The sequence below is a fragment of the Oryctolagus cuniculus genome, chromosome 16, assembly GCF_964237555.1.
Source record: "Oryctolagus cuniculus chromosome 16, mOryCun1.1, whole genome shotgun sequence".
Classification (NCBI taxonomy): Eukaryota; Metazoa; Chordata; class Mammalia; order Lagomorpha; family Leporidae; genus Oryctolagus; species Oryctolagus cuniculus.
The window spans coordinates 55,296,164-55,311,627 of record NC_091447.1 but is presented as its reverse complement, the minus strand read 5'-3'; the positions used below and the strand labels follow the sequence as shown (position 1 = coordinate 55,311,627).

Genomic DNA, 15,464 nt, shown 5'->3' with positions numbered 1-15,464 from the left:
GCTGCCGGCAATAGCCAGAGCTGAGCCGATCTGAAGCCAGGAGCCAGGAGCTTCTTCCGGTCTCCCACACGGGTGCAGGGGCCCAAGCACTTGGGCCATCTTCCACTGCTTTCCCAGGCCCTAGCAGAGAGCTGGATGGGCAGAGGAGAAGCCAGGTCTCGAACCGGTGCCCATATGGGATGCAGGCACTGCAGGCGGCGGCTTTACCCGCTACGCCGCAGCGCCGGCCCCTCAAAGGGCTTTTTTAAAGCACACATTTCAGAGCCCACACAGGCATATCAGCGCCCCTGCTGTGCATGCTTGTCCCCGTCCACGTGCACACCCGACACCGCTTGGGAAGGCGGCGTTTACTGGCTCACAGCTTTGCAGGCTGTGTCCGTGTGGCGGGTACAGGCTTTGGCTCCCAAGGGTCCTGTGGTGCATGGCAGGTGCTGAGTGCTCTTTGTTCCCCCAGCCGGGGCCGTGCCCAGGGCAGGTGGGCTGGGTCTGCCGTGGCCCCCCAATGCCGAGCGCGGGGCTGAGAGCAGAGCAGCTCCGGACGCGGCTGCTGGTGCCGGCGTGGCCGTCTGAGACGAGCGCCCTGGTGACAGTGGAGTCTTCCCCTGCGTTCCGAGCTGCTTTGGCTCAGGAATGCTTTTGCCCAAACTTCATCCCTTGCTTCCAGGGTGTCTTTTCCGTGTGGATGCAGGTGGTGGTCCAGTTCTGCCCAATTCCCTGGGTAGAACCGGCCTGAACCCCGCGTCCTGGGGCCCGGGGCGGGGAGCGGGGAGCGGCATTCCTGGCGTTCGGCTTAGTGCCCGCCCTGGCCCTCACCCAGCTGCTCATACACATCCTTCTCCCTGCAGAGCGGTGCTTGGAAGACCATGAGCTGGTGGTGCAGGTGGAGGGCACCATGGGAAGTGAGGGCAAATTTCTGTTCAGGAAGAATTATGCGAAATACGAGTTCTTCAGAAACCCTGTGGTAAGTCGTGCCTCCTTGGCTTTGAGGTTTGGGACTCCTGGGGCTCCTGTCGGGGTTCCATGGAGCGCAGTTACACAGAGGCTGCTGGGACCTGTGGCCCAGCAGGTGGGCCCGAGCATCTGGGTTGCTGTTTCGCACCGCAGACTTTGCTCGACGCCTGCCCTTGGTGCTCAATCAGATGCCCTCATGACTGGGTGGGGGGCGCAGTGGGCTGCCTCTCCAGACGGTGGCCATGGGGGGGGGGGCTTTCCCAGAGTTCCTCGGTCGCCTGGAACAAAGCGGTGCCGCTGGAGAGAAGCTCACTGTTCCCAGCTCCGAGCGCCCCGTCCGCAGGCGAGGAGGGGTGGAGGAATCGTATGATTGACTGGCCCGATTCTTCTCTGCTGTGAGACCCCTGGCGGGAGCCTTGTGGCTGTCGCAGCACCCGGGTCGGCTTGGGGACAAGACCCGGACTCGCTCTGGCTGATGGTTCAGCTGCTGTTTCATTCAGCAGGAGCAAACTTGGAAACTTTGTGGGGAGAAAGAGGACACTTCTCCCTAGACTGCTCGCTGCCGAGCTTCTGGAATCCCTACCGCTCCCCTGAACCCACACCCTGCCCCTGCGGCAGAGCTCACCAGGAGACCTGAACTCCGCAGGGGCGTAGTGGATACTCAGGACTCAGGGCTGCCCTTTAAGGAAACCGAATTCAGGCTCCTGGAGGAGGGGTTTTCTGTGTGGGAGCGAGGAGCCACAGGACGGCGGTTCTGGTACATGTGCACGCGAGGACTCCTGTGGGGCCGATTAGAAGACGGCTGTACCTGCTTCCCCCTGTTGAGGCTAACCCCTGACCCATTTGCTTTTCCTTTAGAATTTCTTCCCGGAACAAATGGTCACTTGGTGCCAGCAGTCCAATGGAAGTCATACGCAGCTGCTGCAGGTACGGGGGGCGACGGTTTCTCCTGGGGCTGCGGGGGGCGTGATGGCAGCCTCGTCACATGCCTGGGCTGCCCGTGGGGCGGGGGAACGAGGTAAGTGTTTACCGGAGAGCAGCCGGACGTGGGATCAACTTGCCGTGACACTGAAGCTCACGGCAGCGAGGTCTCTGTGAGCGTGGGTCCCGACACCTCCCTGCCCGACCGCTCAGACTGCAGATACCCGGTCCGCCTTGCAGCGACGGAGGCCGGGTCCCACAAAGGCCTTTCACAGTGACTTGGTGTGTACGTTCAACAGAAGCCCTGAGCCCACTCGGTGCCTCTCCAGGAGATCATCAGACAGAAGTGTGCCCGGCGAGGAGTTTGGGAAGCTGGTTTTTATTTCAAAGAGAAAAAGTTCCAAACACGCACATACTATATAACCCAGGCCATCTCGTTTTCACGTTTTAGAAGTTTGAAAGCAGAGTACTTTGCATCCTAAGTTGTCAATAAAAATAATAATAAGGCTGGTGCCGCGGCTCACTTGGCTAATCCTCTGCCTGCGGCGCTGGTACTCCGGGTTCTAGTCCCGGTTGGGGTCCTGGGTTCTAGTCCCAGTTGCTCCTCTTCCAGTCCAGCTCTCTGCTGTGGCCCGGGAGTGTAGTGGAGGATGGCCCAAGTGCTTGGGCCCTGCACCCACATGGGAGACCAGGAGGAAGCTCCTGGCTTTGGATCGGCGCAGCACCGGCCATGGCGGCCATTAGGGGAGTGAACCAACGGAAGGAAGACCTTTCTCTCTGTCTCTCACTGTCTATAACTCTCTCTCTGTCTCTCTCTCTCACTGTCTAACTCTGCCTGTCCAAAAAAAAAAAAAAATGAAAAACAGTAATAAGCAGGAGTCTTTCAGCCTCTGAAGCCGGTGCCAAGAGAGCCTGGTCTTTCCCCTCCCTGCCACTGGGGGGAGCCCCTGGGGCCCATTAGGGTCGGAAGGGGCAGTACTGCGGTGCCCCTCAAACTGTATATGCGACACTTTGAGCCATGGAAGCAAACCCTTCCTTAAGGCACCCACCAGTGCCTGCCGGGCATCAGACACGAGAGAAACCATGAACATTTAGCTCCTGGGAAGTTCCGCCCCTGCTTTGTTGATGACAACGTTTGTCTCTGCCGTTGGAAAGTCGAGTCTTCCCCCGGCCCCCGACCACAGCCTCAGCCTGCTGGGGCAGAGTGGTCAACACTCTGGGTGTGGGAGGGGCCGTGAGAGGGGGACTCACCGTCCTCCTTGCCTTCACTTCACCCCACCCTCCCACGGACCACGGGCTCCGCCTAGGGAGGCCACGCCGTGATTGTACAGACTCGCAAGGCCGGGAGCCTCGTGCCGGGGCTTTGCCCAGCCTGCCCGTCCCGCTGCAGGAGACAGATTCCTCCCTTCTCAGCCCAGTGGCGAGGACCCAGCAGTGTCACCGCCACACTTGACTCTGAGCCTGGCTCTTGCCTTCCGTCCTGCGGGAGAGCCTTGTTCTCAAGGCTGCCCTGGGAGGAGCTAGCCAATCAGTAGCTGTCAGCAAAGGGTCCGCGTGTACAAGTGGACGGCACCGCTCAAGCTCAGCCATACACCGGCTCCCAACCTAGCGCCTCCGGTCAGCCCCTGCTGGGCCTGGCTGCTGCCTCGCTCTGTTGGCTTGACGCGTCCGTGCAGACGTAGGACGGGCAGGGTACTCTCGGGCCGCAGCCACGGAGGAAGTTCTCTCTGTATTCATCGCTGCTAGAAAGGTCCGTAGTGTTCTAGGCAGTGCCGGCTGACACGGGGCTGAGACTTTGGATAGAAGAACACTCTTGGTTTGACCCCAAGAAGTCGGTATTAGGATGTCGGCTGTGCTAACGCGCCCACTCCCGGTGTTTCAGTGTTATGTGACCCCCACCTTCTCGCCCTGCAGAACTTCCTGAACGCCAGCAGCTGCCCTGAGATTCAAGGATTTCTGCACGTGAAGGAGCTGGGAAGAAAGTCGTGGAAGAGGCTGTATGTGTGCCTGCGCCGGTCTGGCCTCTACTGCTCCACTAAGGGAACATCCAAAGTGAGTGTGGCCCCTGCCCGGGCGCCCCCAGCTGGGCGGGTCCCAGGGAGCGTGGGTGTGCTGGTAAAATGTGCCTTAGCCTCTCAGACTTGCGAGCACTCAGGAATGCGCTCGCTGTGTCACAGCTAAATGCAGAGGCACCAGTCTACTGGTCTACATCGAAGCAGGTGGGCACGCAGGCCTGCAAGGCTCTGCTGTGGCTGGGAACACAGCCTTCTGGTTTCCCTGGGATTCAAGGCAGCCGCAGGCTGACGGCGAGGTTGCTGCCACCCTACCGCCGGCCCGACGTTCATTCTCAAAGGCGTGTTTTGGAGTGAGTTTCAGTGTGGTGTGTGGCCCCGGTGGTAAGAGAAGGTGAGAGATGGGAACCAGATGCAGGCCTCAGAGGAGAGCTGATGGACTGGGGACTTAGCCAGGTCTCCTGTGGTCTCTGGATGCCCTCAGCTGCTGTCTCTTGTGACCACTCTGTGTAGCGGGAGCTGTGTCCAGCCAGCCCTGGCTGAGCTCCCCCTTCTAAGAGCTGCCACCGTCTCTTCTGCTCTTGCTGGGATTGGGGGCCCAGGCGAGTGTGCCAAGCGGCAGGCTGTGACCTCACAGGAGCGGGGAAGGGCAGCCTGCTGCCGGCCCGCCCTGACCTGCACACAGCTCCCACTGCAGCCGCAGACAGGGGGCCTGGAGTGGGGAACACAGCTGGGCTGGGGAGGCTGGGACGAGCTGTCAGGGAGAACTGGAGGCACAACTGGATGCTGAACACAGAACAAACGAAAGGGGGTGTGAGCCTGTGTTTAAAATGTGCTCATAACTGTGCCCTTTGGGTCAAGTTTCAATATTCAAGCTTTTACCTTGAATATTTGATCACAGAGCTTTCTTTTTATGTTTGAGATTTATTTATTTATTTGAAAGGCAGAGTTTCAGAGAGGCAGAGGCAGAGCGAGAGGGGTCTTCTATCTGCTGGTTCACTCCCCAAATGGCTGCAATGGCCAGAGCTGTGCTGATCTGAAGCCAGGAGCCAGGAGCTTCTTCCTGATCTCCCACGTGGGCACAGGGGCCCAAACACTTGGGCCATCTTCTACTGCTTTCCCAGGCCATAGCAGAGAGCTGGATTAGAAGTGGAGCAGCTGGGACTTGAACAGGCGCCCATATGGGATGCCGGCACTGCAGGCAGCGGCTTTACCAGCTAGGCCACAGCACTGGCCTGGCCACAGGGCTTTGAATTGGCAGAAGTATCAAATACAGACATGTACCTCTGAGTCACTGTGCACATGTCCTCAAGTGGACACTGTAAGTGGACATCGAGGCACTTACAGAACCCTCGATGGGAAAACCTGCTGTGCGCTGAGGCTGTGTGACCTGTACAGTGCTGACGGTGCTGGGTGGTACCTGTGTACTGCCCACTGAAAAGGTACAGCGCAACCGTGGTGTGACAGGTAAGAGACAGGACATACCACGGGGGCAGCTTGTGGCACGGGGCTCGCTGTGCCGTGTGAAGGCCTGGGAGCCACCCCTGGACTTGGCGGTCTTGACAGTGCACACAGGGGCTGCACTACACTTCCAAAAAACCCTTTCTTCATAACTCAGCCTTGGTTTACTGTAACTTTTTTACTTTCTGATTTTTAACGTTTTGACTCTTTTGTATTAAATTTAGCTTATACACAAGCGTATTAGTTGTTCAAAAATGTTTTCTTTCTGTAGTTCCTTATTTTATAAGCTTTTTTCGACTTTTGGTATTTTTCATTTTTTTAAACACTTTATACTTAAAAGAAAAACGAAGACACACCACATGCATGAGCCTGGGCCCACACAGGGTCACCTCCTGTGACAGCAATGCCTGAAGACCTACCTGAAGCTTTGTTGTAGCTAGAAATGAGCACCCTGTAAAAAACAGTAAAAATGGAGCGCAGCAACTGCATGGACCGGGGGCCTAGTTGTGGTTGCACCTTGTCGAGGTCCGTGTCCTGTGTGTGTGCTGTTCTGTGCACCTGCAGCACAGCGGGTAAGCCAACACCAGCACCGCCACAAGCGCACACGCCACAGTGTTAGGGCGGCTGTGACACCGCTGGGTGGTGGGAACCTTCCGGCTCCTTGGCAGCCTCATGGCCCCATCCTCTATGAGGCTCTGGTTGACTGACACACCGCCTTCTGCTGCAGGACTTCCCACCCCAGCAGTCACAGGTGCTGGGAGGTGGTTTTCTTACAGGAAGGCTGGATGAGTTAGCTGTAAGTTAGCACGTATTTCACGCCATGGTCCTAGCCCTAAAGTGTCTGCTGGGGAGGAGTGCGATGTGCCCAGGCCTCTCCTGCCGGTAGCCGAGACGAGAGACAGAGGCTTGTGCTCAGACTGAGGTCTGGCTGCATCTCCACAGGAACCCAGGCACCTGCAGCTGCTTGCTGACCTGGAGGAGAGCAACATCTTCTCCCTGATTTCTGGGAAGAAGCAGTACAGTGCACCCACGGACCACGGGCTCTGCATAAAGGTACCCCTCACCCACCCACGGACCCGGGCTCTGCATAAAGGTACCCCCTACCCACCCACGGACCACGGGCTCTGCATCAAGGTACCCACGCCCCACCCTCCCACGGACCACGGGCTCTGTATAAAGGTACCCATACCCCACCCTCCCATGGACCCGGGCTCTGTATAAAGGTACCCATACCCCACCCTCCCATGGACCTGGGCTCTGCATAAAGGTACCCATACCCCACCCTCCCATGGACCATGGGCTCTGCATCAAGGTACCCATACCCCACCCTCCCATGGACCCGGGCTTGGCATCAAGGTACCCACACCCCACCCTCCCATGGACCTGGGCTCTGCATCAAGGTACCCATGCCCCACCCTCCCACGGACCTGGGCTCTGCATGAAGATACGCCCTCCACCCCGGGTCGGCCACAGGGGAGTCCCCCAGGTGTGTCTGTGCTTTGTTTGCTTTCAACAGAAACACAGGTTCACATTGTAGTTATCCATTCCTATAAAAGCATGCATTGTGCCTGGGCACATGCGTCTGTCCACTGTGCACACCTTACACATGTGCAAACATCTGTGCACACATACACAAACACACAAGGGAACTTCAAAAAGATCCTGAAAAGGGGATTGAAAAGTTTATTTTGCTGCAAATGTTTTTAAGTCAGTACATAGGTGTTTCATAATCAGCATTTTCCATGAACTTGAAGACCCCTGGTTCACATATGCACGCAGACACGCACGCACACACACACACACACACACACCCCTGTGGCTGGTCGCTGCCCTTCTCCTCGTGCAGTTGTGGCATGTTGATGATCACATTGTCAGATGATTTCACCGAATACTTCCATGGCTCAGCTGTCCTGCTCACAGTTAGATCAGTTACCTCATCTCATCTCCGGATTCTGTGGAGTAGGAACTCATCAGCCATGTTGCCCACATCAAGTAGCCAGAGAGCAGTTGTGCTGAGAGCTCCCCCCAGCAGCCAACCTCAGCCAGAGCTCAGGCGCCACCCCCAGGGGACAGACCTGGGCCTGGGCTGAAACAGGGAGTGAATGCCATCCTACGACTGCACCTCGCACCACTTGAGCACAGCCGTCCCCTTGTCCATGGCTTCACTTTCCATTTCCGGTCACTTGCAGTCAGCCATGGTCCAGAATAGAAAGTTCTAGAAGTAAGCCATGTGTTAGTTTTATGTCGTGCACCGCTCAGAGTGCTGAACACCCTGGATGTGAATCACTCCCTGGTCTGGCGGGTCCACACTGGTGCCACCTGCCAGTCACTGAGCAGCCTTCCAAGTTACCGGATCGGCTGTTGCAGTGTCTCTGGGCCCGAATTCAAGTGACGCCTGGTGCAAGTGTAGCCCCACTGCTGGCAATGTGGGTGGCCAGAGAGAAGCTGTAACCTGCTCCTCGCAGAGGAAAAGGTGAAATTACAAGGGGGTATTTCCAGAGAGACAGACATTGACATGCAGCTTATCACAATGTGTTGTTACAGAATTGTCCCTAAGGGCCCTCTGTGCCTTATTTATGACTAAACTTCATCCTGGGCATGTGCAGATAGGAAAAACAGGGCATGTGCAGGGTTTCTTAGGGTGAGCCCTGAGGTTAAGGGAGCTGAAGTAACAGACATCTACTTCAAGACAGCCACCAGAGCAGCTGCAGGTGCCAGGAAGCGCCAGCCCATGCCGCACCGGCTGCACTGCTTCTCCTGCAGGGGCAGCTGCTCGTGTCCAGCTGCTCTCTGGCTTACTGAGGTGGAAGGCTGAGCGGAGTCCTCCCCAGCACTGCCCCTTGCATCCAGGTCAGGATTCACGTGGAAGTCCCACTCAGCTGATATCTGCAACAGTCTCCTGCCTGGTCACACAGCTCTGCCTCTGCCGGGGCATCTGTCTTCCCTCCATACCCACAACCCCACCTTCTTCGGGCGACATTGCACACCATAGACCTTCCACTTGGGACCCAGTCTGGTGCTGCCCACACACTCCACAGCCCATGAGGCCAGGCCTAGCTGCCCACTCAGGCCCGTGCAGGCAGTACCTCCAGAGGCTTTCCCTTCTGTAACCGAGGCAGGTTCTCCTCCCATGGAACCCAGCTTTTCCTCTCCTGTTACCCCATCCTGTCCTGTCCTGCTCCCTGATTTTCTCTGACATTCCATCACCTCCCCTGGGCCAGAGCCAGTCCTGGATGGAAGCTGTGAAGGGCTTGCTGGGCAGGTGGACAGGTGCCCCCTCCCCAGGGCACATGTGCCTCCCAGGTCCCCTCCCTGACTCACCGTGCCCTGCTCAGTGGATTTTCTTTGACCTCCTTTAGCCAAACAAAGTGAGGAATGAAATCAAGGAACTGCGACTGCTGTGTGCAGAGGATGAGCAAAGCCGCATATGCTGGATGACTGCGTTCCGTCTCCTTAAGGTACTGGCAGCGTATCTGCCTGGGGATCCACAGCTGGCATGGGCTCTGTTGTGTCACACAAATGCTGGTAGCTTGTATTGGTCAAGCGTAGCCACACAGCTCTCCACACAAGATGGCAGGGGCTTCCGGCAGGGCTGAATGTGGAAAAGGGCAAAACTGGGTTTTCAGCCTCAGCATGGCTGCTGTTTGGGGCTGAACAGTCCTTTGTCAGACGTAGGGGTATACTGTGTGTCACACTGGCAGCACCTTAACTATGTGGGACAACCAAAGCACCCCCAGACGATGGCAGGTGTGGGGGTGGGGGAGGCAGTTGCTGTGAGTTGAGAACCACTGGGTTGCAGGGGCAGGGTCAGCAAAGTAAGGACAGGGAGAGAGCAGAGTGAGGGGGGTGGTTAGTGACCCTCATGGCCAAGCAGACCTGCAGCTTCCCTGGGGGTACTGCTCTGGGGGGAAGGAGGCTGCTAGGATACACTGACCGTGTGTATGATGATGACCATTGGGCTGATGCCCTTGACAGTGCTTTTGTGGGCTGCAATCATGCAGGTAAGTCTGAGAGCTAAGTGGCAGTGTGCAGAGGGACCTGGAAACACTTGTGAGGAGTGCAGTTAAGTGATCTGTTTATTTCGGTGCAACATTTTTTGAAATCTTACCCAAGAACTTGGACCATCATCTACTGCTTTCCCAGGCTGTTAGCAGGGAGCTGAATCAGAACTGGAGCAACTGGGAATCAAACTAGTGCCCATTTGGGATGCCATCACTGCAGACAGTGGCTTTACCCACTGGACCACAGTGCTGGTCCCAATGATTCTAGTTTTTTCAATGAAAGGCTTTACATTAATATTTACTACAGAAAAAGGTGCCTGGGTAGAGCCCCAAAGAGCACCAAGTAGGAACAGTCAGCTGTCCACTTCTAGCATTTGCTTCTCTCAGCAATAATGTGTATGTTACAACACACAGGAAGCTCACCTGAGCCTTGGTATCCAGTTTTCATCAGCAGTTGGCCATACAGACTGATCACCTGCATGGCTGACCTTGGGTCTCCTCCCCTCCAGAACTGACATGTGTGGCCCAAGGCCCCCATCATGAATCACATAGTTAGTCTAGACTGTGTGGCCTGGCATGATCTCTGGGGAAACACAGGACACCTGTGAGATAAGACATTCCTAGAACCTTGTAGTCATCTCCCAGGATCCATGCCAAGCTTTTCTTTGTGCAAGTTTAATTCGTGTGTGTATGTGTGTAATGGAAACACATACACATTGGCCCTGGGTACTCAGGGGCTCTGAATCCAGATTTAGCAAATCATGGATCAAAAATATTTTGAAAACCCATGCATCTGTACTGAACATATACATCTTTTCTTGTTATTATGACCTAAACAGTCAGGTGTGACTACATAGCATTTGCATTGTAGTAGGCATTACAAGTAATCTAGAGATAATATACAGTATACAAGTGGGTTTGCATTCATTCCATGAAAATACTATACCATTTTATATAGGGGATATGACCATCTGCAGACTTGGCTATCCATGGGGGTCCTGGAACCATGGAAACCAAAAGCTGGCCACATACACATCCATATGGATATTAAAGTATGTGTTTTATTAGGTGACCACCAAAGGTTAGGATATTTCTATTTTCTTGATCAATCCCATGTCATTAGGAGGTCTGCTTCATCAGCTCTAGCAATGCCTTCTCTAATTTATCTGACAATAGCCATTATCTCAGCTTTGTTTTGATTCAGGTTTAGTTTTTCTTTGCCCATATTTTCCTGAGTCCTTACATTTTAAGTATGTATCTCTTACACATACAACATAATTTTTTTTTACTGTGATAGTCCTATTGGAGCACGTATTGTGAATTAATTGTGTCATCTAATGTGGTAAATTGATAATTTCTACCTGAATCTATCATTTCCCATTTGTCCCACCTCTTCTGTCTTCCTCTTAATTGTTTGGGTTCATCAATTGCTTCTCTATTAAGCCCTTACTTATATATTTAATTACTATTTCCAGTGGTTACCCTAAGCATTGCAACACAAATTTCACCTTAATAAAATCACATATAATTTAGTGTTTTTGCCACTTTCAGGCCAGATTAAAGAAATTTCACTTCACTTAATGTCTTCTTTCCTTTTGAAGTGTCTCTGGCATGTATATTATTTATATATCTAAGACCTCTGAAGATTATTTGATATACTCAGTTTTTTTTTATTACCTACATATTTGTACTTCAATCTGAATTTGCATTCTTCTAACTCACACTGTAATTCACCTTAGATGTATATTCTTAGTGTGGGCCTAAGAAATTTCCTCAACATTTATGTCACCTTTATTACTGAAGAAACTTCAGTGCTCATCCAGAGCTAAGTTAGCAGTTACTGCCTCATGCCTTGTCACCCCTTCCATTGTCTTCAACTCTCATTGTTAAGGTGAAAATGTCAGCAGTCTGCCCTTCCATGAGAGTAAGGTTTATTTTTCTCTGGTGCTTTTCACATTTCCTTTGCCTCTGTATGTTATTAACATATCCATGATGTGTCTGGGCACAGGCTTCTTATCTTCCTAGAATGTGTATTGACTTTGGAAAATTCTTGCCCATTATCTCTTCAGAAGTTTTCCACAGGAGTGCAGCTATACATACATTAGATTTTTCATTGTGTTCTGAGTATCTTTATTTTAGAAATGAGCATATACTGCAGGCTGAGCTGGCGTTCATGAAGGGAGGTCAAGAGGAAGACACATACAACTTGCTAACTGCTTTGTTCACCTCAGCCTTTCTTCCTTTTCTTATTCTTTGTCAAGATGGTGAAATGGTTAATTTGGGAGTAGAACGTGAGAACCTGAATGTGTGAGAGACTCTGCAGAATATTTCATCCTTATTCCCATGGTGATAAAAGCAGAGAGCTGATCAGGAAGTCAGCCTTGCCATCAGGGAGAGCACTGATGTGGGACAGGCTGTGTACATTCAGGTCCTGAGTCCTTCCCAGAATCTGGGCACCCTGCTTCACTCCTGTGCTTTGGTTACATTATCTGTAAAACATGGAAAATTCCAGTAAACGGAGGAGTGACTGGAGGGGACTCAACGAAGTTATAGCATAAAGCACCTAAGACAGGACTTGGTTGATGTTCTTAGTATTACTGTGTCTGCCACGGCCCTGCCCACTCCCCTCTGGACCATTCCAAAACCAGTAACTCCAGTAGCAGCAGAACTGAGGGAAGTGTGCCAGGTGTCATGGGCTCACTCTCTGTGCTCAGCGTTACCTGTCCCTGCTGTGGCATTTGGAAGGCCCTGGTACTGACTCTGCCTTTTCCTCCTCAGTATGGAATGCTCCTGTACCAGAACTATCGCATCCCTCAGCAGAGGAAGGCCTTGCTGGCACCCTTTGCAACACCAGTGGTAAGTGGGGCTGCAACCCCCAGAGTCCTGTTGTTTGGCCACTTCTGCATCTGCACATTTGGCTGGTGTCTGATTTCATACCAGGTAGCCAAGGGAAGCTGGTGTGTCCCAGACATACCAGCTTCCCAGGAGGTGGGTGTTTAGCCTTTCTAGCATAACTAAGTGAATTCTTCCCCACACAACTCCCTGCCCTGCATGTCTGTCCAGGGAGGGGTGTTGATGGCTGCCCTCCCTGTCATTGGCCTTTTGCTCCTTGGAGCTGCAGTATCCATGGGGGTTACTGAAGGGTCCAGTGGTTCCTGGTGAGGGTTTGGAGAGTCTCTGAGCACTCTCAGTGACCTCAGTGTACCTTGTGTCCCCAGAAGGTGCAGGAATGTTTCACCCTCACAAGACACCATCTTAAGACCCTACAGACTTGGTGCCCGTGAGTCAGCAGATGAGCCACAGAGGAGAGTGCAGTGTTTCCCACAGCTGAGGCAGCTGCCGTTGGTGCTTAGGTTTCTTCCATATATTTTAGTGCAAGTTGGGGAGCCTGAGAACAGTGGCATGCCCCAGAACCTGCTGATATGGGAGGCTTCCCCAACAGCCTTTGAATACTGTAAGAAAATCCAAATGCTTACTGTTCATGTTAAGAAAAACCAAAGTCATGTTTATCCCAAAAGATCTCTGGTCAGTGAGTTTTCAGCCAGCATCAGTGAACTTTCAAAACTCAGGGAGCTTGGAGGCATTGGCAGAGAGGCCTTCCCTGGCCCCTAGATGGTGGTTTAGTTCCATGTGCTGAGAATGTGTGGCTTTTCCTTTCTAGCGCAGTGTCTCTGAGAACTCTCTTGTGGCAATGGATTTTTCTGGGCAAACAGGAAGAGTCATTGAGAATCCAGCTGAAGCCCAGAGTGCTGCCCTGGAGGAGGGCCATGCCTGGAGGGTAAGCTGCAGCCCTGTCCCCCTGAGAGGCTCCCTGGCCAGTGACCTCCCCTGCACTCAGTCTCCCAGCACAATGGCTCTGCAGGTGTTGGCAGGAGTGAGCTGTTAAGGGGCACCCAAGTTAGCTGCAGGATGCAGTTGGCTCTTCTCAGTAATCCATGTTCCCAGCAGCCAGCCAGCCCATGGCCTCTGTCCCCGGGCTCTCTTGGAAGGGGCATGAAAGACACAGATCTTTGCTCTGCTTGGCTCTATGCACACCTCTGCTCACAAACTGTCCCAGGCTATTGGCAAACATTGAATAGGCTGTGGGGAAGGCAGCCAAGCCCCGAGGGCTGCTGCTCATCTCCTAGATGGAGCCTGTCTTGTAGGCCATGCTGGTTGTGTGTTTCCATCAGTCCCAGAAAGGCTAGAAACATACCAGCTCATTTTGTTTCTAACACCTGGGAACCCTGAGCCCACCATCCTCAGTGGTCAGGTAGGGGCTTCAAGAGTGATGAAGGCCAAGCCCACTTTAGGTTGGCCATGCCAGGTGCTGTGGGTTTGCCACCATCTTCCGTGCTAACCTTGGGGTTTGTTTTTGCAGAAGAGAAGCACTCGGATGAACATCTTATCTAGCCAAAGTCCCCTCCACCCTAACTCCTTCAGCACCGGTAAGCAGGGACCACATACCTCCACCCCTCCCTTGGCCTCCTCAGGTTGCCAGCTGGCCTGGGCTTTCCAGTGCTTCCGGGCTGGGCTCCTTGGCAGCTGCATGCAGGGGTGCTCTGACTCCATCCCTTTCCCCTGGCCCACAGTGATCCACAGGACCCAGCACTGGTTCCATGGGAGGATCTCCAGGGAGGAGTCCCACAGGATCATCAAGCAGCAAGGGCTTGTGGATGGGTAAGGAGCTGTTGGGCTCATCTTCCAGAGGAAGAAGTGGGGGTGTGGAGATGTCCATGGTATGCCAGGAAGAGATTCCAGCTGTGTTTGTCCCACTAGAGCCCCAAACAGATATCTGACGGGCTCCTGTGCCTCACACTGTTGAATTATTCACTTGGCGGTTAGCTCCGTGCTGAGACAGCCCCCACCCAGAACCACCATGGCACGTGGTATCTGACACAGGCGTCCCACCTGTCTGAAGCCCCTGTGGGCTGGGCTGTGTTGTTCCTATCAGGGCCTCATGGGGGCACCCAGTGAAAGGGTTGGGTCTCCTGCACAAGCCATTCTCAGGTCTCTGTCCCAAGGGCCAAGGCTCATCCCAGACTATACTGGCCAGGACTTAGAAGGGAGAGCCCAGGCTGTGATGCAGGGATGGCTCCCACAGCTCACACTGCAAGGCCCTGCCAAATGCCCTGGCACCCCCTACAACCTTGCTCCCAGGTGCCAAGAGGCTGCCCTTCCCAGTAAGGTGTGTGCCCTGGGCCACTCCCTGGTCAGAGGAAGCTGCTACATCCACCAATTAGTCCTTTTATCATGCCTATTCCAAAAATTTCTACTATGGGAATTTTCTAATTTTAAATTTTATAGTTTACCTAGAGGACAATGAAATGAACTCCACTTTAGTCATTGCCCAGAAGGAAGGTTTGCAGGTTTCTGTTCCTGTCTTTACTCCTCCTAAAGGAACCCCAGCCCAAATTTCTACCAGCAAATATTTCAGTTTCTGTCTCAAAAAAAAAAAAGACCCTTTCTATCCTTATAGATGTAATGATATCACTATTATAATCAATAAAATAAACAAGAATTCCTTATTTCAGCTAAAATCCAACCCATGTTCAAATTTCTCTGTCACCTCCCAAAAGATCCTTAAATCCACTTAATCCACTTACATCAACCAAATGCTATGCATACCTCCTCATTTATCACTTAAGTCTCCTTGAGTAGTTTCCCTCATCACTTTTTGAAGAGGTGGTTGTTTGCCGATTGTGTACTTGTGGTTTCCCTTGCTCCTGGAAAGTGGTCTCCAGGGAGATGCACAGCCCTGTGCCTGCACAGGCAGTGTGGGAAGTCTGGCTGTCACTCGGTGGTGCTGGAGAGGAGCTTCCAGTGCTGAAGCCTGGGCCTTCCCTGGTGTGGTCCCCAGGCCCAAATCACCTGTTTCAGCAGCCATTGGTGACCTTGCCCAGGTTCAATATTTTGTTACCAATTCCCAAACGATTATTTTCTAGTTATTCCTTCATCACTTAGTGGCTAAACCTCTTCCACTCATCCAATATTTGGTTTGCTGGAAAAGGTAGCTGAACATATGGCTTTCCCCTTGTCAGTTTTCTAAATAACAGGTTGGTACCCTGCAATCGCTTACTAGTGACAGATGAGGGTGTTTGAACAACTGAATGCACTCAGGTTTATTTCAGTCAAAGCT

The 15,464-nt window shown here is 53.1% G+C and overlaps 1 protein-coding gene across 3 annotated transcripts in view; it reads left to right on the top strand.

The window, feature by feature from the left end:
* Positions 1-15,464, top strand: part of GRB10 (growth factor receptor bound protein 10) — a 113,816-nt gene that overhangs the window by 91,751 nt on the left and 6,601 nt on the right. For all 3 annotated transcript variants that reach the window (XM_051853162.2, XM_051853161.2, XM_070059469.1), the window contains exons 6-14: positions 846-961; positions 1,810-1,878; positions 3,787-3,924; positions 6,288-6,398; positions 8,705-8,803; positions 12,125-12,202; positions 13,008-13,124; positions 13,707-13,773; positions 13,918-14,005. In XM_051853162.2, the coding sequence (XP_051709122.1) occupies positions 846-961; positions 1,810-1,878; positions 3,787-3,924; positions 6,288-6,398; positions 8,705-8,803; positions 12,125-12,202; positions 13,008-13,124; positions 13,707-13,773; positions 13,918-14,005 (883 nt within the window). The remainder of the gene's footprint in view (positions 1-845; positions 962-1,809; positions 1,879-3,786; positions 3,925-6,287; positions 6,399-8,704; positions 8,804-12,124; positions 12,203-13,007; positions 13,125-13,706; positions 13,774-13,917; positions 14,006-15,464) is intronic.